The 27,516-nt window shown below is 41.7% G+C and overlaps 1 protein-coding gene across 2 annotated transcripts in view; it reads left to right on the top strand.

The window, feature by feature from the left end:
• Positions 1 to 27,516, top strand: part of Eya3 (EYA transcriptional coactivator and phosphatase 3) — an 84,296-nt gene that overhangs the window by 9,890 nt on the left and 46,890 nt on the right. For both annotated transcript variants that reach the window (XM_042688681.1, XM_042688680.1), the window contains exons 2-5: positions 11,744 to 11,844; positions 16,774 to 16,817; positions 20,344 to 20,423; positions 25,216 to 25,282. In XM_042688681.1, coding sequence (XP_042544615.1) covers positions 11,812 to 11,844; positions 16,774 to 16,817; positions 20,344 to 20,423; positions 25,216 to 25,282 — 224 coding nt within the window. In that variant the 5' untranslated portion in view covers positions 11,744 to 11,811. The remainder of the gene's footprint in view (positions 1 to 11,743; positions 11,845 to 16,773; positions 16,818 to 20,343; positions 20,424 to 25,215; positions 25,283 to 27,516) is intronic.

Raw genomic sequence — 27,516 nt, 5'->3', positions numbered from 1 at the left:
TCTGGGCCTGGGCGCTGTCCCACAGCTCTTCAGCTCAAGGCTAGCACTCTACCACTTGAGCCATAGCACCACTTCCGGCTTTTATTTTTTTCTGGTTATATGGTGCTGAGGAATCGAACCCAGGGCCTCATAGATGCAAGGCAAGCTCTCTACCACTGAGCCACCTTCCCAGCCCAGGACTTAATTTTATTTTTTGTATTTGTATTTTTTTTTTTTTTTGGTCCGGTCGTGGGGCCTGAACTCTGGGCCTGGGCGCTGTCCCTTAGCTCTTCAGCTCAAGGCTAGCACTCTACCACTTGAGCCACAGCACCACTTCCAGCCTTTTTCTTTTTGCTTATGTGGTGCTGAGGAATCGAACCCAGGGCCTCATGCATGCAAGGCAAGCACTCTACCACTGAGCCACCTTCCCAGTCCCAGGACTTAATTTTATTAGTATAGTAAATGTTAAATAATGTTACTCAAATACTGGTGACCTATTTCATAAATAGGATAGTTATATAGATGGGATAAAGAGATATATAGAATGGTAGAAAATGGATCTAATGAGATAAATTCTTTTCCCTTTTTTTGTATCAGTACTGGGGCTTGAACTCAGGCCTTTAAGCTCTTGTTAGATTTTGCACTCAAATTGGTACTCTGCTATTTGAGCTAGATCTTCACTTCTGACTTTTTGCTGGTAAATTGGAGATAGACTCTTAGGTTTTTTTTACCTTGGCTGGCTTCAAACTAGTCCTCAGATCTCAGCCTTCTAAGTACCAAAATTTACAGTTAAGAACCACTGGTGCCTAGGTATTTTTTTTCCAATATAACTAGAAGCAACGAGTCTTTTAGAATATTCATGATAGCATGTTGTGTTGTGTTAGGCTCGTGCCTACAGAAAAAAATGCAGGCACCAGTGGCTCTCACACCTGTAATCCTAGCTACTTGAGAGGCTGAAATCTGAGGATAACAGCTTGAAGCCAGCCTGAGCAGGAAAGTCCATGAGACTCTTCTCTCCACTTAACCACCAGAAAACTGAAGTGGCTCTGTGGCTTAAAGTGGTAGCACGCTAGCCTTGAGCGGAAAAAGCTCAAGGACAGTGCCCAGGCCCTGAGTTCAAGTCTACAACCAACAACAACAACAAAGCAATTTTCTTAGCTATGTTAACTTTACAGATGAAATTTATTTATTTTTTTGGATCTGGTCGTGGGGCCTGAACTCTGGGCCTGGGTGCTGTCCCTCAGCTCTTCAGCTCAAGGCTAGCGCTCTACCACTTGAGCCACAGAGCCACTTCCGGCTTTTTTCTTTTTGCTTATATGGTGCTGAGGAATCGAACCCAGGGCCTCATGCATGCAAGGCAAGCACTCTACCACTGAGCCACCTTCCCAGCCCACAGATGAAGGAATTCTGAAGATTAAAGTTCGGAATTTTACTGGAAACCAGTAAAAGTTTGTGTTGATTTTTACTAAAGATATATATATATGTATATATATATATTTTTTTTTTTTTTTTTTTGTCGGCTGTGGGGCTTGAACTCTGGGCCTGGGCGCTGTCCCTCAGCTCTTCAGCTCAAGGCGAGCGCTCTACCACTTGAGCTACAGCGCCACTTCCGGTTTTCTGGTGGCTTATTGGAGATAGGAGTCTCACGTCTCTCCTGCCCGGGCTGGCTTTGAACCGCGATCCTCAGATCTCAGCCTCCTGAGTAGCTAGGATTACAGGCGTGAGCCACCAGCGCCCCGCTCATTTTTTTTTTTACTAAAGATAATTTTATAGACAACTTCAAAAGATGATTTTCTGAGTAGTATTAGGAATTGTGAAGGCAATTCTTTCTGTTATGAGTCTGTTCCTAGTAAAGTAGCTTTCTTATTAAGAATTTGGGCTGGGTGCTGGTGGCTCAGGCCTGTAATCCTAGCTACTCAAGAAGCTGAGATCCAAGGATCACAGTTCAAAGCCAGCCCTGGTAGTAAAGTCCATGAGACTCTTACTTCCAATGAGAAAAAAACTGGAAGTGGCTCTGTGGCTCAAGTAGTAGAGCGCTTGCCTTGAGCTGAAGAGCTGAGGGACAGCACCCAGGCCCAGAGTCAAGCCCCGTAAGCACCACCACCACCATTACCACCACCACCAACAAAAGAATTTGGGGCAACAGCTTCATACTTCTTACAGTTGTGACTAAGAGATTCCTTAACCCTTATGCACTGGTCTCAGGCCTCCTTCCTGAAAGGACTTGGTTCAGATATCTCCACCATAGGTGAGGGACCTTCCTAGTAATCACAGTTGAAATGATCAACTCAGAGTATAATTGCTATGTGAAATTTTTTTGAAAAAGAAAAAGAGAAAAACAACACACACAAAAAAGGATTTGATGCAGCCTATCTATGTAACTTTCTCAGTAAGTTCTGGTGAATTCTTTTGGCAAAAAGTTACTATAAATATTCTTACAGCTGACAATGCCATGCCATGTTAGCCATGCCTCCTAAATAAAGTAACCAGAAGAATTTGTTCACTCTGCCACAGTTGGATAGTGCTATGAATATGCTGTCCAAGAACCACTGGAGTCACAATGATGGATACAAAAATAAGGAACTGGCTGGGTGCCAGTGACTCACATCTGTAATCCTAGCTACTCAGACTAAGATCTGAGGATTGGGGTTCAAAGCCAGCCTGCGCAGAAAAGTGACTCTTAACCTCCAATAAACTACTCAGAAAAAGTCAGAAGTGGCACTGTGGCTCCAGTGGTAGAATGCTAACCTTGAGCACAAAGAAGCTCAGGGACAGTGCTTAGGCCCTAAGTTCAAGCCCCAGGACTGGCAGGAAAAAAAGAAAGAAAGAAAAGAACGTCTTAGAAAGGCAAATTTTACTTCTGCAGAAGTGTGCATGATCAGTTAAAACTCTGACAAGTAAGCATACAGAGCAGGCAACCTGTTCCCCTGTTTACCTTCTCTGGTCAGATTGGTTGAGCTCAGGTTCACAATCTGCTCAAATTGGCTAGTTTGAATAAGGTAAAATATATTTACATAAGGTGACCATTAAAAGACTTTGGAAGGCCGGGCGCTGGTGGTTCACACCTGTAATCCTAGCTACTAAGGAGGCTTGAGATAGGAGGATCACAATTCAAAGCCAGCCTGTGCAGGAAAGTCCATGAGACTCTTATCTCCAATAAAACACCAGAAAACTGGAAGTGATACTGTACAAGTAGTAGAACGCTAGCCTTGAGCTGAAGAGCTGAGGTCTGAGGTTCAGTACAAGGCCCAGAGTTCAAGCTCCACCACCGACAAAAACAAAACAAAATCTAATTATTTGAATCAGAGATTGAAAGGCAAGCACTCTACCATTGAGTTATGTTCCTGACCCAACAAGTACCCAAACTACTTGAACTCTTAGTTCTTTATGTATCTTTAGTTAATCATAATGTGTGGTATTGATATGTTTTCTCCATATTGATACTCAATTTTTCTGACAGTATATTCCTTAAGGTCCAGTTTCTCAATTTCATATTTTATATTTTTTTTTCCAATATGGTAATAGGTTTTGTTTTTCTAGTGTCTTAGGGATTTTTTTGTTTCTATTATGGGAAAGTAGGAAGTGGAGCACTGGCTCAAGTGGTAGAGCGCTCGCCTTGAGCTGAAGAGCTGAGGGACAGCGCCCAGGCCCAGAGTTCAAGCCCCACAACGGACAAAAAAAAAAAAAAAAAAAATTAACAAGTAGGAATCAATAGTTGGGGTCGAGCACTGAGATGGCTCACATCTATAATTCTAGCTACTCAGGAGGCTAAAATGTGGAAGATCAAGGGTCCAAAGCTATCTGGAGCAGACAAATCCTGAGACTCCAATTTCCAATGAACCAACAAGAAGCTGGAAGTGAAGGTGTGGCTCAAATGGTAGAGCACTAGCCTTGTGCAAAAAATTCAAGTAAGAGTGTGAGGCTCTGAGTTAAAGCCCCAGTACCATCCCCTCAAATCTAACTGAGATTTTGAAATTAAATATTTGTTATTGATTAATTCTCTTTGGATTTCTAGAGGGTGAGAGGGAGATGTGAATCAGCAATAGAGCACCTGCTAATGTGAAGCTTTGTTAAAGTTTTCCTCTGTGTGTGTGTGTGTGTGTGTGTCTGTGCGCACGTGCACACGCACACACACACGTGCACGTGCATGAGCACATGCTGGTTCTAGGGCTTGAACTCAGGGCCTGGGCAATGTGCCTGAGCTTCTTTTTGCCTAAGCTTGTGTTGTACCACTTGAGCCACACTTCCACTTCTGGCTTTTTTGGTGGTTAATTGGATAGGCATTTCTTGGGCTTTCCTGCGTAGGCTGGCTTTCAGCTACAATCCTCAGATGTCAGCCTCCTGAGTTGCTAGGATTTCAGGCACAAGTCACCAGCCTGAAACCACCTTAAAGAAAAAAAAGGTTTTATTTATAACACTATTTTATAACATAAAAACCATGACTTACATATTGTCAAAAGATGTTGCTTAGATATTGAACTGAAGGACTTTTTTCTTTTTTCTTTTTTTTTTGTCGGTCGTGGGGCTTGAACTCTGGGCCTGGGCGCTGTCCCTCAGCTCTTCAGCTCAAGGCGAGCGCTCTATCACTTGAGCCACAGTGCCACTTCCGCCTTTTTCTGCTTATGTGGTACTAAGGAATCAAACTCAGGGCCTCATGCATGCAAGGCAAGCACTCTACTACTGAGCCACCTTCCCAGCCCCTCTGTATTCTTTTTTTTTTTTTTGCCTGTCCTGGGACTTGAACTCAGAGCCTGACACTGTCCCTGAGCTTCTTTTGCTCAAGGCTAGCACTCTACCACTTGAGCTCCAGTACCACTGCTGTCTCTTTCTGTTTATGCGGTACTGAGGAATCAGGCCCAGGGCTTCATGCATGCTAGACAAGCACTCTACTACTAAACTACATTCCCAGCCCAACTCTGTATTCGTTACATTATATATGGTATATTCACGTGCATATCTGTGGGAAGGTGGAGGGAGGAGGCCCCAGAATCAGAAGCAAAGGATGAAAAAGTGCAGCAGTGGAGTGCACTGGACATTGATGAAAGTCAGCTACGCAACTTGTTGGGTGGAAAAGGGACAGAGGGAATGGTAGAGAACGAAGGGACAGATGACACTGTGTAAAAGGAAATGTACTTAATACCTGACAAAAGTATCCCTGCTATATATAACAATAAAGTAAATTAGAAAAAAAAGATGTTGCTTTGTTTTAAACATGTGAAATTACAATGGGGTTTAAACTTGTGTTGGCAGGAGCTATTTGCCTGTTGTGTCAGCTACTGTCAGTGATAAGGCAGGAGGAGGATCATGGGTTTGAGCCCATGGGTTTGAGATTAGCTGGGCAACAAAGTGAGACCTTGTCTCAGAACAAAGCAGAAGAGAACCATGTGCCTTTAAACCACACTGAAGTTTTATTTTTATATTTTCATTGTTAGCATTTGCAGGAAAGGAGATGTAAAATCCTCAGAAATATTTCTATTCTCAATGTTATGTTTTCTATGTATTCTGTCTGTGAAGGCACATGAATATAAGCTCTTATCCAAAAGAAATGGTAACACAAGTATATTTAGAAACCAAACAAATATATTTAGAAACTAGTAAGAAATGAAATTAGAAAATTGTGAGGAGACTTAACTGCACAAGTGCTCTAAAGAGTCTTAAATACAAACTAGATATGTTTGTAATTTCAATCATCTGTTTGGCCAAGTTTCGATTACATCTTAATTACATGAAGATCCACTTGCCACTTTCATATCACAGTTGCTATAATGATATGATTTTTTTTTTTTTTTTTTGGGTCCGGTCGTGGGGCCTGAACTCTGGGCCTGGGCGCTGTCCCTCAGCATTTCAGCTCAAGGCTAGCGTTCTACCACTTGAGCTACAGTGCCACTTCCGGCTTTTTTTTTTTTCCTGCTTATGTGATGCTGAGGAATCGAACCCAGGGCCTCATGCATGCAAGGCAAGCGCTCTACCACTGAGCCACATTCCCAGCCCAATGATATGATTTTTTAAAAAATCAGTCTTATAGAATACTGTCAGCTTTCATTTGTGGTAAAAATAAATCATAAATTGAATTAGAAGAAATAAATAGAAGTGAGAATACTACAATTTTTGTAGTAATATTGTACTTTTATTATCAAGTACTGGGATATATGTCTGTTATATTTTATCTCATTGCTAATGAGTATGAGTATGTTATATAGCATGTGCCACTTGCAAAAATTGATACAAAATGGCAACATTAGAACTTGTAGGGGGAATGTGGCTTGGTAGAATGCTTGTCTAGCATGCAGGAAGCAGTGGGTTTGATTCTTCAGTACCACATAAACAGAAAAAGCCAGCAGTGGTGCTGCAGCTCGAGTGGTAGAGCGCTAGCCTTGAGCAAAAGCAGCTCAGGGACAGTGCCCAGGCTCTGCGTTCAAGCCCTAGGACAGGCAAGGAAAAAAAAAAAAAAAAAGAAAAGAAAAGAAAGAAAGGAAGGAAGAAAGGAAGGAAGAAAGGAAAGAAGGAAGGGAGAAGGAAGGAAAAAACTTGTAGGAGCCTGATGTCATTGGCTCGAGCCTGTAACTCTAACTAATGGGGAAGCTGAGATTGAAGGATTGCTGTTTAAAGCCAACCTCAAGCATAAAAGCCAGACCCCCATTTTAGTAAATGACATGGGTGCCTGTCATTCTGACGAAGTGGGAAACATAACAGATAGATTGAAATCTAGGCCAGCCTGGGCCTACATGTAAGACCCTATTTGAAAAATAGCAAAAGAAAAAGAAAAAAGGGCTGGATCATGGTTTAAGAGGTAGAGTGCCTGCCTAATAAGTGCCAAAGCCGTGAGTTCAACTCCTAGGATCACCAAAAAGAAAGGGGAAAGAAAAACAACCACAAACAAAAAAACTTTTAGGGCTAGGGCAGGCAGGCTCAAGTTTATAATCCTAGCTTACTTGCGTGGTAGACATTGGGGGATTATAGTTCAAGGTCAGCCTGGGCATAAAAGTTCACCAAACTACCTGGGTGCTGGTGGCTCACACATGTAATCCTAGCTTCTCAGGAGACTGAGATCTGAGGATTGTGGTTCAAAGCCATCCCCAGCAGGAAAGTCCATGAAACTCTAATCTCCAGAAAAAACAGAAGTGGCACTGTGGCTCAAGTGGTAGAGCACTAGCCTGAGCTGAAGAGCTGAGGGACAGTGTCCAGGCCCAGAGTTCAAGCCCCACAACTGACCAACAAAAAAAAGTTGATCAGACTAGCTGGATGCCAGTGGCTTGCTCCTGTAATGTCGCCATTCAAGAGGCTGAGAACTGAGGATCACTATTCAAAGTCAGCCCTGGCAGAAAAGTCTGAGATTTTTATCTCCAACTAACCACCAAAAAGACATAAGTGGAACTATGGTTTAAGTGGTAGAGTGCTAGCCTTGAGCAAAAAACTCAGGGACAAGCGCCCAGGCCCTTAGTTCAAGCTCCAGGACTGGCACCAAAAACATAAAAAAATAAAGCACATTTATTGAATCTTTGTTACGTCCTCCCTGCCTTCCTATGTCCAGACATGGGTTTGTAGCCTTTCCCCGGTGGGGCAAGGTGCCCTCTCCGAATCCCTTGCCTAGAATGTAGTAACTAGAGACCACTGTTTTTTTTTTTTTTTTTGGGTCCAGTCGTGGGGTCTGAACTCTGGGCCTGGTCGCTGTCCCTCAGCTCTTCAGCTCAAGGCTAGCGCTCTACCACTTGAGCCACAGCGCCACTTCCGGCTTTTTTCTTTTTGCTTATGTGGTGCTGAGGAATCGAACCCAGGGCCTCAGGCAATGCAAGGCAAGCGCTCTACCACTGAGCCACCTTCCCAGCCCAGACCACTGTTTTTGTAGATAAGAATTTGTTACACAAAACATTCAACAAATAGTAAATGAAGACGTTATACTTTATTTCTATTTTGCTCTTTTTTGTTGTTGTTGTTGTTGGTCGTGGGGCCTGACCTCTGGGCCTGGCCACTGCCCCTCAGCTCTACCACTTGAGCCACAGTACCACTTCCAGCTTTTTCTACTTATGAGGAATCGAACCTAGGGCCTCATGCATGCAAGGCAAGCACTGTACCCCTTCCCAGCCCTATTTTGCTCTTCTTTTGTGAGTTGAAATTACATATGTTCATAATGTACATTTAGATAATACCATAATCCCATGAAAGCAAAGACATTTTAACTTAAGTAATATAGATACAAACAGGTAAAACAGGAACGTTTCACTTTCCACAGTTACGAATCAGTTTCTCGGTCACATGGATTATATTCTTCTGAGTTGAGAAAAACAAGCCCAGGGAAGGGAGCTGCCGTGAGCTTCTGTGCGTCATGTAGTGGGAGAGAGAATGTGGCTTCTGCGGCTCTGCACACGAGCCGCACACAGATGCCCTGAGCACCAAGTGCTTCTGCCTTTACACTTGTTTTCCCTTGTGTCATCTAGACCAAGGCTGTGCCGTCTTTTTTCCCCCCATTACTTTATTGTTGTTTTAGAGGTGATATACAGCCGGGTTACCTTTACATATGTCAGTAATAAGTACATTTCCTTCTGCATAGTATCATTGTTCCCTCATTCTCTCCATCTCCACCCATGAGTTGTAAAGTTCACTGTCATCAGTGTCCAGTGTGCTGCACTGCTGCACTTTTTCACCCTTTCTCCTCTGATTCTGTGCCCTCCCACTGATGTGCACTGGATACACCATATATAAAATAAAGAATACAGGGCTGGGAAGGTGGCTCAGTGGTAGAGTGCTTGCCTTGCAAGCCTGAGGCCCTGGGTTCGATTCCTCAGCATCACATAAGCAAAAAGATAAATGCCGGAAGTGGCGCTGTGGCTCAAGTGGTAGAGTGCTAGCCTTGAGCTGAAGAGCTGAGGGACAGTGCCCAGGCCCAGAGTTCAGGCCCCACGACCGGCCCCCCCCCCCCAAAAAAAAAATAAAGAATACAGAGTCATCAAAGAAGAAAACAATTTAAGAAAAAAGTCCTTTGTTTCCATATCTTTGGAGTTTGTTTTGATATGTGTATTATTTTATATGCGTATGAAGAGGTGCTTGGGTATTGTACCTTTGTGATTTTCTCCTAAGAATCTTTTGGTCTTTCTGTATATGAGTATCTAGAATGTTGTGTGTTTTATTATGTCCCGTTGTGTTTTAGATCTACCGTCCACATATTAGGGAGAACTGTGCTGTTTGTCTCTCTGATATTGACTTATCTCACTTAACATGATTTCTTCTAGTACCATCCATTTTCCTGCAAATGACATTTTATTCTTTCTAATGACTATATAAAATATAGGTACCACATTTTTTGGATCCACTCATCTATTGTGGGACATCTGGGTTGTTTCTATATCTTGGCATTTGTGAATAGTACAGCAGTGAACATGGTTGTGCAGATGTCCTTATCATATCCTGGTTTATGATGCTCAGGTAGATGCCTAGGAGTCGTATGACTGGGTCAGAGGGAAGGTTTATGTTTAGTTTTTTGAGGAGCCGTCAGACTGCTTTCAAGAGTGGTTGTACTAGTTTACATTCCCACCAGCAGTGCAGTAGGGTTCCTTTTTCCCTACATCCCTGCCAGCATTTGTTGTTGGCAGAATTGAAAATGTTGGCCAATCTAACTGGGGTAAGATTGTATTTCATGGTTCCTTTATGGCCAGGGATGATGAGCATTTCCTCATGTGTTTCTTTGCCATTCTTACCTCTTCTGAGAAGTCTCTTTATCTCCCTTGCCCATTTAGTAATTGATGTATTAAGTTTGGGAGAGGTTAGTTTCTTGAGCTCCTTGTATATATTGGATATTAGGCCTTTGTCTAATGTATTGCTGGTAAAGACCTTTTCCCAATTAGTTTGCTGTCTTTCTAGTTTGGTCACTGTTTCCTTAGCTGTGTAGAAACTTCTTATTTTAATATAGTCCCACTTGTTGCGTCTCTCCCCTATCTTTTGTGCTCCTGGGACTCTATTCAGAAAGTTTCTGCCTATACTTTTAAGTTCTGAGGTCTCTCTTCTCCCTTGCAGTTGTTTTGGGTCTGACATTGAGGTCTTTGATCTACTTTGAGTTAGTTGATGGTACATGGTGACAAGCAGGGATCCACTTGAAGTTTTCTGCATATGGTTGCCCAGTTTTCCCAATAGCGATTGTTGAAGAGACTTTTTTCCACTGGGCTGTGCCATCTTATTGTCAGCGATTCTCATCCAGGTGTACCCCTTACTCATTCCTCTTTTTTTCCTGTTCTTATGTGTGCCCTCCACATGGATTGAATTGAACCAAAGCAGTGGTGCCACTGTACTGCTGCGGCTTTTCATTTTCTTACAGCACTCATTTGTTTCCATTGTTTCTTCAGGAAAATTCTGTAGTTTAGGTTAAACTGGGTACAGTAGTTGGGAGAATAAATGAAACAGTGGGACTTTAAAAACATAAGTTCTGGGCACTGGTGGCTCACACCTATAATCCTAGCTACTCAGGAGGCTGAGATCTGAGGATCACCACAGTTCAAAGCCAGCCAAGGCAGAAAAGTTCCCATGAGGCTCTTATCTCCAGTTAACCACTCAAAAACCAGATGTGAAGCTATGGCTAGTCTTGAGCAAAAAGATGCTAAGGGACAGTGCTCAGGCCCCAAGTTAAAGTCCCACGAATGACCCCCAAAAAAGGGGAATATGGGAAGTTAAGGATATAGAGACGTTTTCTTCATACATTTTTCTTTTTTTTTTTTCTTTTCTTTTTCTTTTTGTGTGTGTGTTGGTTGTGGGGCTTGAACTCAGGTCCTGGGCATTATCCCTGAGCTTTTTTGCTTAAGGCTAGACGTCTACCACTTTGAGCCACAGTGCCACTTCCAGTTTTTTGAGTGGTTAATTGGAGGTAAAAGTCTCATGGGGACTTTTCTGCCCAGGCTAGCTTTGAACTATCATCCTTAGGAGATCTCAGCCTCCTGAGTAGCTAGGATTATAGGCATGAGCAATGGGTACCTGGCTCCTGGCTCCATAAGACTTATGTCCAAAAGGCTGAAAGTGGAGTTGTGGCTCTAGTGGTAGGTTGCTAGCCTTAAACAAGAAAGCTCCAAGACAGAATTTAGGCCCTGAGTTTAAGCCCCAGAGCTGGCACCCCCCCACTCCAAAAAAAAAAAAAAAGACTTGCACTATATTTAGTGAAGCTCATTTCAGAATTAAATTGGGTCCTAGTTTTACATGATTATTTTTCTTTGAGTATAACATTTAAAGCTTTACTGTACTTGTCTTTATTATTCAGGTCCAGAATTCCATTTTCCTTTAAGTTGATTTCAAGTAGACAGACTACATATGTATTTAACACACATGCCAGTTTGTCCTTTTTAAAGTGACTCAATGTGTCAGCGTTGACAGTTATGTAAATGTTCTACATTAAAGCAGGTTAGATGCTATCGCCACTTACTGACTTGCTAGGCCAATTTGTATCATTTTAAATGTAACGCTAATCCTTAAAAAAAAAATGTCTTATTATCTGCACATGGCTGTTGTTGTAAGATGTTGAATGCATCGGGCCCCATAGTAACCAACAGAAGTGGTTCCACGTGCTGGCTCTTGTAAGCTATTAGAAAAGTCATTGTGTATAACTCTCTTGACTTGGTGCAGCATGTCAGTTTTGAAAAGCCACGTGCAAGTGAGAGATTTGGAGATTGGAACTAACGTAGAAAGCCGGGAGTAGCAAAATATTAAAAAATTATTCTCTGATGGCCTCAATGATAACACTTTTAACAGTATAAAAGCTTTGAATCCCCCTCTTTTTTTTCAAAAACAGACTGTGAAGACTGCGGAAAGAGGTTTGTAATCCGGTCGAATAAGCATAATAAAGAAATATTAGTCCTCATGGAAGAAGAGCAAGATTTACCAGAGCAACCAGTAAGTACTTTCTTTAACAATTGTAAGTTGATTGTAGAAAGGCTAACCTGAAGACAACTATTATTGAATAAGACTTAGAAGTACCAAATTAGAAATGAAAATAAGGAAAATGTTCCTTTAATAGTTTCTCTTTACAACAACATTGTTTCATGTTGTTTTGTGACAGAATTGTTTATGTAGTTCTGACTGGCCCTGAACTCTAAAATTCTCCTGCCTCAGCCTCCCCATTGTTGGGATTACATTACAGGTGCACGTTGCATGTTCTTAAACTCCTATTTAACTAACTTAATGCTAAAGAGTCTGTTTCTAAAAATCTGCAGTATGAAGTGACTATTGAAATCTGGAAATGGCATTTAAAAAAATTAGTGGCTAGTTACAGTTTTTAGAAAATAAAGCAGGACATTTGTTTATTAGATGTATATAACCATTTCTACAAGAAAAATATGTTTTATTTTTAATCTAAGATTTTCTAATTGCTTTCAGTTTCTAAAGAGTATTGATTTAAGGCGGGGAAGTAAGGGCTTGGTATAGAAGAGTTGGGTAAAGAAAGTTGCAGAGTATAAATTTTTTTTAATGTTTTGTTATGCTAGTGTTGAGGCTTGAACTTAGTACTGGGCTTGCTTGTTTACTCATGGCTGTTCTACCATTTGAATTTTGCCCTCAGCTCAGCTTTTTGCTAGTTAATCAGAGATTAATCAATGAGCTTTTTTTTTTTTTTTTGCCTTGGTTGGCTTTGAACTGCCCTCAGGGGTAACAATGCTTGATAGGAAATGTACTCATTACCTTACCCATGTAACTGTAACTCCCTCTGTACGGTATCTTTACAATAAAAGAAAAAGGAAAAAAGAAAGGCCTGGGTAAAGAGAGAAAAAAATTAAAAGATAATTTTATTGTGTTTTCTTTTTTCTTTTTGTCAGTTGTGGGGCCTGAACTCGGCCTGGGCGCTTTTCAGCTCAAGGCTAGTCCTCTACCACTTGAGCCACAGCACCACTTCCAGTTTTCTGGTGGTTTATTGGAGATAAGAATCTCATGGACTTTCCTGTTCTGGCTGTCTTTGAACCTCGATTCTCAGATCTCAGCCTCCTTAGTAATAGGATTACAGGTGTGAGCCACTGGCGCCCGGCTAATTTTATTGTTATTATTAAGGTGTTGTATGGAGGGTTTGCCCTTTTGTAAGTCAGGTAATGAGTACATTTCTTTTTTTGACAGTGTCACCCCTTCCTTTGCTTTCCTCCAATTTCCCCCTCCCATCCCTGCCTACAATTTACATAGTTCATTTCCCACACAGTGTATACTGAATAACATGATTGCATTTGAAGATAGCAAGGAGAAATTAGGTGCCAGAAACTACCAACTAGTGCTAGTTATTGATTGATGGCTACATTTTAAGATTATTGAAAAGTCCTTTCTGTATACTTAGGAAAAAATGTCTGTTAATTGATGGATGCCAGCATCTATTAATTGATGGTTAAAAGTTTTAAGATCTAATTGGTTAAGGTGTCTGTGGTACTGGAAAGCTGGAAAAATTGTGAAGTAGCAAGAACTAATGTTACCTCTTCAGTGCCTCTCACTAAGTAAGTTGCAGTCCCTCTCAGCAGGCAAGACTCTTTAGCACTGAGCAGCATCCTCAGCCTCTGCGTATTTCTTATTCTTGTTCCAGTCTGCTCTTCATATTCTTTTAACATAGAGGCTGTGCAGTCAGAAGGCAGAGGGAAGATTCCTGACTTATAGAGACCATTTTTGCATTTTTTGGAAGGTCACTTATGAGAATATAAATGAAGTCTTGTTAGTGTTACTTGCTAGGAGTGCCTTTTCCTGCCAAATCTAGGTACTAACCATTTGATCTTCTGTCCTTGTGATGTACTGTAACTAAAGTATGCTGTTTGGGGGCCTGAGGGCATGACTCGAGTAGTAAAATGCCAGCCTAGGAAGCTCTAGGCTGAATTCAAACTCAGCTACCACGGTGAGGGGTGGGGAATGCATGCTGTTTATATCCTGTGTATATAAGGAATAAAATCAACGTAATAGCCTTCAGTCAATATGGAATATTTTGTGTGTGTGTGTGTATTTTTGTTGTTGTTGTTGTTTGGCATTCTGTTCTATTTTGTTGCTGCTAGGGTTGAACCCTGGCTCCTGTTCATCCTAGGCAAGTGCTCTACCACTTGGGCTGTGCCACAAATATGTTCCTCTTTTTTTTTTTTAAAGTACTGCCATTTGAACTTAAGGCCTCAAACTGGAGAGGCAGGCCCATCAGCCATGCCCCTTCCTCTCCCCCTTGTTTTTATTTGGTTTGTAAGACTGGCTCTCAATTTTGCCAGGCTACCCTGAAATTTTTGCTCCTCTTGCCTCAGTCTCCTAAGTGGCTAGAATTACAAAAATTCATTAACACATCAGGCCCAATGTCTCTTTAGCTGCACAAGTAATAAAGTACTTTGTGTATGTGTGTGCCAGTCCTGGTACTTTTACTCATGGCCTAGGTGATGTCATGAGCTTTTCTGCTTGAGTCACTGCCCCACTTCCAGCTTTTTGGTGGTTAATTAGAGAAAAGAGTCTCACAATTGGCTGGGAAGGTAGCTCAGTGGTAGAGTGCTTGTCTTGCATGCAAGAGGCCCTGGGTTCAATTCCTCAGCACCATATAAGCAGAAAAAGCTGGAAATGGCTCTGTGGCTCAAGTGGTAGAGTGCTAGCCTTGAGCTAAAGAGCTGAGGGACAGTGCCCAGGCCCAGAGTTCAGGCCCCACGACCAACTGGGAAAAAAAAAAAAAAAAACAAAGAAAAAAAAAGAGTCTCACAATTTACCTGCCCAGACTGGCTTCAAACCTTGATCCTCAGATCTTAGCTTACTGAGTAACTAGGATTACAGGTGTGAGCCACCAGTGCTTGGCAGTAATAAAGTCTTAATAAAGTGTTCTAGGATGTAAGTGCTTCCTATGAACAGCCAAAATCAAAATGATTAAGTAGATAATATCTTGGCTTGTTATCAGATTTTCAGTGAGTAGAAATATATATGGCCATACGCATATTGCATTATATGTGCATCTGTTTTTGTATTTCATGGACACTTACATTTATCAATTCTCCCCCCAGTTCCTGGAAAGAAGGAAATCATGTCATCTATATGCAAATAGTGAAACTGGAGATTGTCATAAGTGAAATAAGTCACATTTAGATAAATACTCTTTTATTTCATATGTGAAATCTAGATTAAAAGAAAAAAATACATGAAAGTAGAAGAGAGACTATTTAGAAAGAGTAAAGAGACCAATGGGAGGGGACAAAGAAGCTATTGAAAGTGAATATGATCAAAGGTGAAGATGTCATAATGAAACCAATCACTTTGTATACTATAAACTAGAAAGAGTGCTTTTGCAAAAAACGAAAGGATGAGATGGGTGTAGGTCTCTTAACTGCTCAGGAGGCTGAGATCTGAGGATCACAGTTCAAAGCCAGCCCAGGCAGGAAAGTGCATGAAACTTTTTTTTTTTTTTTGGGTTCCGTTGTGGGGCCTGAACTCTGGGCCTGGGAGCTGTCCCTCAGCTCTTCAGCTCAAGGCTAGCACTCTACCACTTGAGCCACAGCACCATATCCAGCTTTTTTCTTTTTGCTTATATGGTGCTGAGGAATCGAACCCAGGGCCTCATGCATGCAAGGCAAGCACTCTACCACTGAGCCACCTTCCCAGCCCCATGAAACTCTTAATCTAGTTAACTAACCAGAAAGCTGTAGCTGTGGATCAAGTGTTAGAGCACTAGCTTAGGAAGGGAGGGAGAGAGGAAGGAAGGGAGGAAAGGAAACAGTTATCCTTTTTTTTTTTGGTAGGTTGTGGGGCTTGAACTCTGGGCTTGGGCGCTGTCCCTGCACTCTTCAGCTCAAGGCAAGCACTCTACCACTGGAGCCACAGCGCCACTTCTGGTTTTCTAGTGGTTTATTGGAGATAAGAGTCTCAGGGACTTTCCTGCCTGGGCTGGCTTTGAACCGCGATCCTCAGATCTCAGCCTCCTGACTAGCTAGGATTATAGGCGTGAGCCACCAGCGCCCGTTTTAGTTATCCTTATTTGTTAGTATGTATTAGTATGTTTTAGTCAGCCCTCTGTATCTGTGGTCCTTACCTGCAGATTTATTCATCTGTAGGCCAAAGATATTGGGCAAAAGATTTGCATTGCTATTAAACATGTACAAATCTTTTCCTTCTCATATTCCCTGAACAATGCAGTATAAAAATTCCATACAGGGGCTGGGAAGGTGGCTCAGTGGTAGAGTACTTGCCTTGCATGCCTGAGGCCCTGGGTTCGATTCCTCAGCACCACATAAGCAAAAAGAAAAAAGCCGGAAGTGGTGCTGTGGCTCAAGGGGTAGAGCGCTAGCCTTGAGCTGAAGAGCTGAGGGACAGCGCCCAGGCCCAGAGTTCAGGCCCCACGACCGGACCAAAAAAAAAAAAAAAAAAAAATTCCATACATTTGCCGGGCGCTGGTGGCTGTAATCCTAGCTACTGAGGAGGCTGAGATCTGAGGATCGCGGTTCAAAGCCAGCCTGGGCAGGAGAGACTGTGAGACTCCTATCTCCAATAAACCACCAGAAAACCGGAAGTGGCGCTGTAGCTCAAGTGGTAGAGTGCTCGCCTTGAGCTGAAAAGCTGAGGGACAGTGCCCAGGCCCAGAGTTCAAGCCCCACGACGGACAAAAAAAAAAAAAAAAATCCATACATTTTACATGACCAATTATAAGGAAGCTAGAGATGATTTCAAGTGTATAGAAAGATGTATAAGGCTATGTGTAAATATGGTATCATTTTATATAACATCCACAGACTTTGTTATGGGTGAGGGTTCCTGAACCCAATCTCCCACATATACTGAAGGCCAACTGCATTTGAGGAACTAGATTTTAAAGACAGGTTACTACATTGGTTCCTTCATATTTTATGTTTGCAGGTGAAAAAGGCCAAGATGCAGGAACCAGGAGAACAACCATTAAGGTATGTAAAGCTGGATTTTTTTAATGATGCATTTAAGTTTTTTTCTTGTGCTCATTCGTATATAGGCATGGTTTGAGTTGACTAGTTATATATTTAGAAATTATTGTAGTTTATTTTCTTTCCAAATAGGATCACTTGTTTTAGAGCATGGGTCAAAGTAGTGGAGTACTTGCCTACCAAAATAGAATTGCTTGAGCCCAGGAGTTCAAGACCAGGCTAGGCAGGGCAATATAGTGAATATAGCAATATGATGGAACACTATCTTCAAAAACTAAAATTTAAAAATTTCCTTCAAGCCAGACACTAGTGTCTCACGCCTGTAATCCTAGCTACTGAGGAGGCTGAGATCTGAGTATCACAGTTCAAAGCCAGCCAGAGCAAGAAAGTCTGTGAGACTCATATCGCCAATAAACCACCAGAAAACTGGAAGTGGTGCTGTGGCTCAAGTGGTAGAGCACTAGCCTTTACTGAAGAGCTGAGGGACAGCGCCCAGGCCCAGAGTTTCAGCCCCACGACAACGACAACCACCACCACCACCAAAATAGTTTTTTTTTTTTTTTGCAAGTCCTGGAGCTTGAACTCAGGCCTAACCACTGTCCCTGAGCTTTTTTAGTTCAAGGCTAGCACTTGAGCCATATCACCACACTTTCAGCTTTTTCTGTGTATTGAGGAATCGAACCCAGGGCTTGATGCATGCTAGGCAAGTGCTCTACTGCTAAGCCATGTTCCCAGTCCCCAAACTAGCTTTTCCTCAGAATACATGGGCTGATATTTTTTCTCATGCATTCATTATTTGTTTAATGATATGTAATGAACTAATTTTGTATATCAGGCACTGTACTATGTAGGGAAGATTGAGTGGTAAAAATAAAAAAGGCTATTTTTTTTTTTTCTGTTACTAGGGCTTGGATTCAGGGCCTAGGTGCTATCCCTTAACCTTTTCGTTTTTCATTCTACCACTTGAGCCCTATTTCCATTTCTGACTTGTTTTTCCCCTTCCTGGGCTGGCTTTGACCTGCAGCTTTCAGATCCAAACCTCCTGAGTAGCTAGGATTACAAGCATGAGCCTTGTTCAAAAAATGCTAATTTCTTTGGCCAAACGTACAGCCCACAAAATAGTAAACATAAACCAAAACGTGGAAATGCAAAGAATTCTACATTTATTGCCTAATGACATTTGTGACTCCTTAGTCATAAGCTCCACTCCTCTCCAGAAAGGAGACAGCTTCTTTTTCTCATGTGCTCTACCTTCCTTGACACCATGTTTTATTTAACCTTTCCACAGTTCTGACCTCCTTTAAGGTGCTACCAACTAAATAAGCTAGTAACTGCATCACACGTTAACTTTAAGAATGCTCTGCCAAGGGTTGGGAAGGTGGCTCAGTGGTAGAGTGCTTGCCTTACATGCATGAGGCCCTGGGTTTGATTCCCCAGCACCACAAAAGCAGAAAAAGGCAGAAGTGGCGCTGTGGCTCAAGTGGTAGAGCACTAGCCTTGAGCTGAAGAGCTGAGGGACAGCGCCCAGGCCCAGAGTTCAGGCCCAACAACTGGAGGAGGGGAGAGGGGGAGAATGCTATACCAAGCTAGGAGCCAGTTGCCCTCACTTGTAATCCTACTACTCAGGAGATTAAGATCTGAGGATCATGGTTCAAAGCTAGCTTGTACAAGAAAGTCCTTGAAATGCTTATCTCTAATTAACCACCAAAAACCCAGAAGTAGATTTGTGAGTCAAGTGGTAGATCTCAAGCCTTGAGTAAAAACAACAACAAAAACTCAGAGACAGCCCTAGGCCCTAGGTTCTGGGCCCAGGACCGGCATGGGGGTGGGGGGTGAGGGGAGACAGTGTCCAGGCCCTGAGTTCAAGCCTTAGGTCCGGAGCTTGCACACAGGAACACACACACACACACACACACACACACACACACACACACACACACACACACACACACACACACACACACACACACACACACACACACACACACACACACACACACACACACACACACACGAATGCTCTATATGATGTCTCACACACTTCCAGTTGAATGATATGTCATGTTTTTCTATCTCCCCCTCATCCTTTCCTCAGAAAGGACTTCAGGAATCTGCCATCACTCCCTTGCAAGCATTCTTGATTTCTTCCTCCTTTTTGAAACTATGTCATACTTGCTTATTAGCTTTATATGCTTTTTATGTAATATCATTATCTTCATAGCAACTGTATGAAATAGGTTCTATATCCTCATTGACAGTAAAGAAACAGGCAAGGTGAACTCCACAGACTTCTCTAGAGTCATAGAGCTAGTTGGCAGGGTGGAATATTAACTAAGCCACCCTGGCTCTATAGTTGTGCTCTTAACCACTATGCTATTCTGGTAAGAAAATGGAGAGTGGGACGTAGGAAAAGAAAAAGGGAGAACATTATAAGGAATTTGAGTTGGATTGATTTCTGTTCTAGAATCTCAGTGGCATGGCCCCACTATTATAGTATCTAATATAAAGGCTTGTCTTTGACATTGCTTACCTTTCAGAATTTATCTTAATTTCTGAAAGAAAGAAAGAGAGAGAAAGGAAGGATGGAAGAAAGGAAGGAAGAAGGAAGGAAGGAAGGAAGGAAGAGAAGGAAAGAAGAGAGGAATACAGAAACAAAAGAACTAAGAGCTGAGGCTGTAGTAGCCCCATGGTAGAATACTTGCCTAGCCCTCTGTGGGTCAATTTCTGAAGGGGGTGGGGAAAAAAGCTTTCTCAATGCTAGGTATAAAAGACTTTTAAGTGCAAGAGAAGAGTAAATTGAACCATTATTAGGGTTCAGAACGCCTGCTTAGAAGCATCACATATATAATATTTTTTTTGGGGGGGGGGGGTCTGGTCGTGGAGACTGAACTCTGGGCCTGGGCACTGTCCCTCAGCTCTTCAGCTCAAGGCTAGCGCTCTACCACTTGAGCCACAGTGCCACTTCCGGCTTTTTTTTCTTTTTGCTTTTGTGGTGCTGAGGAATCGAACTCAGGGCCTCAGGGATGCAAGGCAAGCGCTCTACCACTGAGCCATCTTCCCAGCCCCACATATATAATTTTTAAAAACTTTTTTAACAATAATTTTTATTGAGATTGATTATATAAATTTCACAAATTTCACAGAATTGTGAGATAGTGATACTAAAAGTCACAAACACATTTTAACCTTTACAAGGCAAATTGTCATTATCATTGTCTCTAATATTTGTGAATTCTATGAGCTTTGACAGTATAACTATTTCTTCTACATCCGGGGATACATACATTTCTTTCCTTTTGCTTAGTGTAAGCTGTTCCCTCTTTCTCTCTTCATTCCCTCCCTCCCATTGCTGCCCTTGAGTTGCTTAGTTCATTTTCATCCATATCCAGTGCAGCTGATGGGCCCCTCTGTTGTATTCCCTCTGATTCTGTGGCCTCTTATATAACTTAGCAAAAAATGGGTTTGAGCTCAGCATTTTTTGTACTGTACAAGTCTATCAGGCACTAATGTGTTATTTTGCTTCTCCTAGTCAAGCAAGCAACACAGATGTCAATGATCAGAAACCAGAAACATCAAGCCTTGCTTCAAACCTTCCCATGTCAGAGGAAAGTAAGTATTGTGTGCTGTGTGTGATGAAAGAGTTTTTCCTATGGCCAGGTGTTGTTCTTTTTGTGTTATTGGGATTCTGGAAGGTTACCTTGTGTGTGTGTGTGTGTGGTTTTGTATGTGTTCATATTTGTGCTCTTCTATAATAAGCTTTATTGACATAGAAGCTGAAGAAAAAATTCAGATGGAATCTGCTTATCCGAGAAGTCACACATGGTGATTTTGTTTTTGTTTCACAGTCGGATGTTCCAAAGGTAGTAATGCCTTACTCAAATTCAGAAAATCCCTGACTACTTCTCTGGAACACCTGATATTTTTCTGCCTTTCTAATACAACAAAGTAATCCCACGTATCAGTTTTGGCCAAGAAAGAAAAGCATTCCCTTGAGTCCAAGATTGATATTGGGCTCTGAGGGAGATTAGCTCAGGAAATTAAATTTCCATATACCACTACCACTCTCCTGTAAAACGTTATATTTATCCATTAAACAAAAAATTGATTTTAAGCCGGGTGCCAGTGGCTCATGCCTGTAATCCTAGCTACTCAGGAGGCTGAGATCTGAGGATGGAGGTTCAAAGCCAGCTGGGGCAGGAAAGTCTGTGAGATTCTTATCTCCAATTAACCACCAGAAAACTAGAAGTGGCACTGTGGCTCAAGTGGTAGAGTACTTGCTTTGAGCTGAAGAGCTGAGGGACAGTGCCCAGGCCCAGAGCTTAAGTCCCACAACTGACCGCTCCCCCCCCCCCCAAAAAAAAAAAAAAAGGTTTTGTATTTTCTTCTTCTTTTTTTTTTTTTTTTGGTCGGTTGTGGGGCCTGAACTCTGGGCCTGGGCGCTGTCCCTCAGCTCTTCAGCTCAAGGCTAGCACTCTACCACTTGAGCCTCAGTGCCACTTCCAGGTTTTTTCTGCTTATGTGGTGCTGAGGAATTGAATCCAGTGCCTCATGCATACAAGGCAAGCACTCTACCACTGAGCCACCTTCCCAGCCCCTGTATTTTCTTCTTGAAGAAACATATACTTGGTATAATGTATCCACTTATTTCCTTAAATTGCTTCCACAGGACAAGTAGTCTTCCTTTAATTAAATAACTACACCTTTGTGTAGTTTATCAAACACTTCTTTTTTGGGGGTGGGGAGGGTGACCATAAACTCAGAGCTTTTCACTATCAGTTTTTTTGTTGTTGTTGTTGATTGTGGGGCTTGAATTCTGGGCCTGGGCGCTGTCCCTGAGCTCTTCAGCTCAAGGCTAGCGCTCGATCACTTGAGCCACAGTGCCACCTCCTGTTTTCTAGTGGTTTATTGGAGGTAAGAGTCTCACAGACTTTCCTACCTAGGTTGGATTTGAACTGTGATCCTTAGATCTCCTGAGTAGCTAGGATTACAAGCGTGAGCCACTGGTACCTGGCTCACTCAGCATTTTTTAATCAAAGCTGATACTGGGGCTTAAACTCAGAGCCTGGGTGTTACCCTTTAGCTTTTTCATTCAAGTCTTATGCTCTCCCACTTGAGCAACAGTTCCACTTCTGGCTTTTTAATGTTTAATTGGAGATAAGAGTCTCGTGGACTTGGCTTTGAACTTCAATCCTTAGATCTCAGCAACTTAATAACTAGGATTACATATGCAAGCCACCAGTGCCTGGCTTCACTTCTAGCGCTTTTCTGGTTAGTTGAAGATAAGAATCCCTTGGCCTCTGTACATCTTCTTTATAATAACAATTGAAATTAAAAAAAAAAAATCCATTGGATTTGTCTACCTGGGCTGGTTTTGAACTTCAGTCCTCAGATCCTAAGCAGCTAGGATTACAGATATAAGCCTGCTTGGCTTATCACATACTTTGAAAGAATAAATAACAGATATGTCTTGAATTCCATATATTATTTCCTAAGGTGACTTTATTCTAGAGGTTCTCATGCTTTTTGCCTAAGATACAAGAATTGTCTGACATGCTTGTTAGTAATGTAGAATTCTAGCCCAACTTTGGAGATTGTTGCTTAGTACATCTTATATGGATGGGGAATCTGCACTTTCTAGGAGCTATTAGGTAAGTCCTTAAACATACATGAGACTGTTCATAATTGGGAAACTGCTCTAATGAATGAAATGTGTCCTGTAATTCCTTGGTTATTCTGTTCAACCTCAATAAAAACATCTATTCACTAAAGTCTCATAACTTTAAATACTTCAAAATGAAGAAATAAGTTCAGTTTTCCCAACTCCCTCGAAATAATTTCTCTTCCTTTTCCTTCAAAAACCCTAGTTCCCTTGATATCTATGAGTATACCTTCCCTTCCTTTCTTTTCTACATTAGTTTTGTTTTTAGACTCTGTTTTCTTCTCCATCCATACTTATTACTATTTGTGATTTTAACATTCTCAGCCTATATTATCCAGTATCTTTATAAGTCATTGCCTTATAAACTTCAAAAGTTTCAGTAACGTGTGTGTGTGTGTGTGTGTGTGTGTGTGTGTGTGTGTGTGTGTGTGTGTGTGTGTGTAGGTGTGTAGTTTTTGGCCAGTCTGGGGCTTGAACTCAGGGCCTGGGTACTGTCCCTGAGCTTCTTTTGCTCAAGGCTAGCACTCTACCACTTGAGCCACAGTGCCACCTCCAACTTTTTCTGTTTATGTGGTACTGAGGAATAAAACCCAGGATTTCAGGCATGCTAGGCCTAAGCCACATTTCCAGCCCTACTTGTAAATATTTTTGTGTGCCAGTACTGGAAATTGGACTCAACACCTGGATGTTATCCCTTATTTTTTCCTCAAGGCTGGTGCTCTATTTGAGCCACAGCTTTACTTCTGATTTCTTGGTGGTTAATTGGCAATAAGTCTGGGCTGGCTATGAACCTCGATCTACTCTGTCTACTTGGAAACATTTGAATTCCTTGATGAGTTTGCCTGTTAATATTTCACACCACCTGTCATGGTGCTTCTGTATTGGTGCTTTCAGAAGCATTTACTAACCTTACCTCTACTATTTGAGCCACAGCTCTACTTCTGGCTTTTTGGTGGTTAATTGGCAATAAGTTTGGGCTGGCTTTGAACCTCGATCTACTCCGTTTACTTGGAAACATTTGAATTCATTGATGAGTTTGCCTGTTAATATTTCATACCACCTGTCATAGTGCTTCTGTATTGGTGCTTTCAGAAGCACTTACTAGGGCTGGGAAGGTGGCTCCGTGGTAGAGTGCTTGCCTTGCATGCATGAGGCCCTGGGTTCGATTCCCCAGCATCACATAAGCAAAAAGAAAAAAAGCCAGAAGTGGCGCTGTGGCTCAAGTGGTAGAGCACTAGCCTTGAGCTGAAGAGCTAAGGGATAGCGCCCATGCTCAGAGTTCAGGCCCCAGGACCAGACCCAAAAAAAAAAAAAAAGAAGCACTTATTAACTTTTCCTCACTTTAAGTACTTGCCAGCAGAAAAGGAACTAACACAAAGAATTTGAATGAATTTACCTTATATTCTGTGTGGACTTTAGATCTAATTATGATCACCAGTTGTCAAAATGAATATAGATAAATGTGATCTTCAAGTTTCCAGTGATTATTTTTAAATACATCCAACCATGGCATTAAGATTTTCTATAATAAAATCACCAGTGTTGATGTGATACTCATGAGCATGAACTGGTCCTTCATCTGCCCTAGACCAGAGTTCCCCTTTTGAATCAGGCATTCTCTCAGGGAATCTACCTAAATAAAAGATTAGTTGGAAGCTGGGCACCGATTGCTTACGCCTGTAATCCTAGCTACTCAGAAGGCTGAGATCCGAGGAATCCGGTTCAGAGACAGCCTAGGCAGGAAAGTCCATGAGACTCTTATCTCATGGATAAATGGTAGAGCGCTAGCCTTGAGCTGAAAAGCTGAGGGATAGTGCCCAGGCCTAGAGTTCAGGCCCCATGATTGACAAAATAATAATAATAATAATAATTTTTAAAAAAAGTTCTGTCCTAGACCCTATTTACAATAGGATAGCTGCATTTATCTCTGTTGGACAAAGTATGGTGTAAGCATGTCATAATGTAACTGTTTTTACAACATGGATTGAAATAGTGCCTAGTGAGTGAGATTTAGCTAGCTGACAAACTGGAGTTTACAATATTTACCCCTGCCATAATCATGAGGATCCAGCCTGTACAGCAGCTCTTCCCAGATAAAGTTCTTCCCAGATAAAGTTCTGAAGGGTAAAGAAGTTGGAGAAGTCATTTTACTTGATGGTTCGTCATTTTCACAAGTCTGTCTCTTGTTTTGCCAAATTTAAAGTCTTTATATTATAAAGTAGAAAAAATAGTGTAGAAGCGTACTTGTACCTGTTCTGCCATTGATCATACACATGGTAGCAACAGTTTTTTAGTAGGACTAGGTATGCTCCCCAAATCTGTGTATGACCTTTCACTAGAATATAGTAAGCATCTGGAGTATGAAGAAGCAGAATGTGCTTTTCTGATCTTGCTTTCTTTCTAAGTTTGCTAGTAAACACACCTGCGAGCTTAGGTTGTTGCTTCATCTATAGTTCAGATCAGTGAAAAGAGAAGATAAAAATCACTTGTTACCACCTTTCAACTCTTTTCCATTTGCTCCCACCCACCGTTCTTGCTTCTTTTACCATTTCCTGTAGTCTTTAACAAATCCATAAACATAAAGGTGAGGTGTTTTCTGCTACATAATCTTTTTTACTTTCTAGTATCCAAGCTGTTTTGTGTTATTTACTTTGAAAGACTATATAGTTAGATACATAATATTCCCATTTCATTTTTGACATGTTCTAACTTTTTTACTTGGTGATATTATCTTTCTTTCAGTTATGACATGCACCGATTACATCCCTCGCTCATCCAATGATTATACCTCACAAATGTATTCTGCAAAGTAAGTTGAATAATTATATCCTCTATTTTTCTCTAGGTTCATTACAAAAAATATTTATTTTCACTTTTCTTTTTCTGCGTGTCCTTACTCCAATTTTTTTTATTCCCTCTAAATATAGTTTATGTCATTCTTTTAACTATATATGGTTGCCTAGAACAGATCACTGTTACAAAGTTCACTCTAAATGCATAGGCAATGGAAATGCAAAATAGTGATCAATCCTATTATAGATGGGCCTCTGATCATTCTCTTTCTCTTATCTTGACATACAAATAAATAAAAGCAGCTCAAGCTGATCTCAGACTGAAATTTAATCTATAACAGTGTTCAGTTTCTTTCTTTCTTTTTTTTGTCAGTTGTGGGGCCTGAGCACTGTTGCTGAGCTCTTTGCTCAAGGTTAGCACTCTTACCACTTTGAACCACAGCTCCACTTCTCATTTTTTGATAGTTAATTGTAAGTAAGAGTCTCACAGACTTTCCTGCCCAGGCTGGCTTTGAACTACAATCCTCAGATCTCAGCCTCCTCAGTAGCTAGGATTACAGACATGAGCCACTAGCGCCTGGCTGTATTCAGTTTCTTGTTAAAGGAATGTCCTCAAAGAAGAATTAGACTTAAAGTTAGACAGACTTGGTAGGTTGAAGTCACAAAGGGATATGTTTAAGTCTTTCAGGGTAACATCAGCATTTAAGACTAAAGGAGGTAGTTACCTCTGAGTCGGTTAGGTGCAGAACACTGTGATCCACATTTCTGATTATGCATTAACAAAGTGAGCCCATCCACACACAGACACACACAGGTGCATTCATTAGGCCAGGATATATTCTTAAGTACTTGCAAATGCAAGAGACATAAAGAAATTGGTGAGAAATATGTATAGGGCTGTTATATAAAATACGCTGTCATGTTTTCTCTTTTAGTGCCCATTTATGCCTTTTGAATTTGCATTGGTTAAAAAAATAAATGAAATCAAGAAGTCAACACAATGAACTTTTCAAGTTCTGATGTTAACCTTGTGCCATTCTGTGTAATTTTCTTTTATGAAGTGTCTAGGAAGATTCTTTTTTTTTTGGGGTCGGGTCGTGGGGCCTGAACTCTGGGCCTGGGCTCTGTCCCTCAGCTCTTCAGCTCAACGCTGGCACTCTACCACTTGAGCCACAGCACCACTTCTGGCTCTTTTTCTTTTCTGCTTATGTGGTGCTGAGGAATCGAACCCAGGGCCTCAGGCATGCAAGGCAAGCGCTCTACCACTGAGCCACCTTCCCAGCCCCATGGGAAGATTCTTAGGTAGAAAGGTGAAACGCATGAGATCCCTGAGTGTTCCAAGCCGTGTTGTGTCATTTAGTTTGAAAGGCTATTCAGTCAGGTACCCAGTTTTTCCCATTTCATTTTTGGAATGTTCTCACATTTTTGCCTAGTGATATTATCTATAAAGGTATATGGAAAAGAAGATAATAGTCTTTAGCATATCTGGATATTGGGCCATCTGAGGTCACTACTAGTTCAAATTATTTTTTTTGTTTTTGGTCATGAGGCTTGAACTCAGGGCCTAGTAGGCACTGGCCCTGAGCTTTTTTGCTGAAGGCTAGCACTCTACCATTTTGATCCAAGTGCTTCTTCCAGTTTTCTGGTGGTTAACTGGAGATAAGAGTCTCATGGAGCCGGGTGCCGGTGGCTCACCCCTGTAATCCTAGCTAAGCAGGAGGCTGAGGTTTGAGGATCTCTGTTCAAAGCCCGCCCCCCCCCCCCGGCAGGAAAGACCATGAGACTCCTATCTCCAATAAACCACCACAAAATTGGAAGTGGCACTGTAGCTCAAGTGGTAGCACGTTTGCCTTGAGCTGAAGAGCTGAGGGACAGCAGCCAGGCCCAGAGTTCAAGCCCCATGACCAAAAAATGAAAGTCTCATGGATCTTCCTGCCCTGCCTGGCTTCAAACCATGATTCTCAGATCTCAGCCTCCTGAGTAGCTAGGATTACAGGCATGAGTTAGCAGTGTCCTTCTTTAGTTTTTTTTTTTTTTTTTTAATTTTTTTTTTTTATTTTTGCCATTTCTGGGGCTGGAACTCAGGTTCTGGGCACTGCGCCTGAGCTTCTTTTTTTTTTTGTTGGGTCCAGTCTTGGGGCCTGAACTCTGGGCCTGGGCGCTGTCCCTCAGCTCTAGGTTAGCACTCTACCACTTGAACCACAGCACCACTTCCGGCTTTTTTCTTTTTGCTTATGTGGTGCTGAGGAAT

This window comes from Dipodomys spectabilis, unplaced genomic scaffold, assembly GCF_019054845.1.
Source record: "Dipodomys spectabilis isolate Male_0828 unplaced genomic scaffold, ASM1905484v1 ptg000118l, whole genome shotgun sequence".
Classification (NCBI taxonomy): domain Eukaryota; kingdom Metazoa; phylum Chordata; class Mammalia; order Rodentia; family Heteromyidae; genus Dipodomys; species Dipodomys spectabilis.
This window is presented reverse-complemented; position numbering and strand designations above follow the sequence as displayed.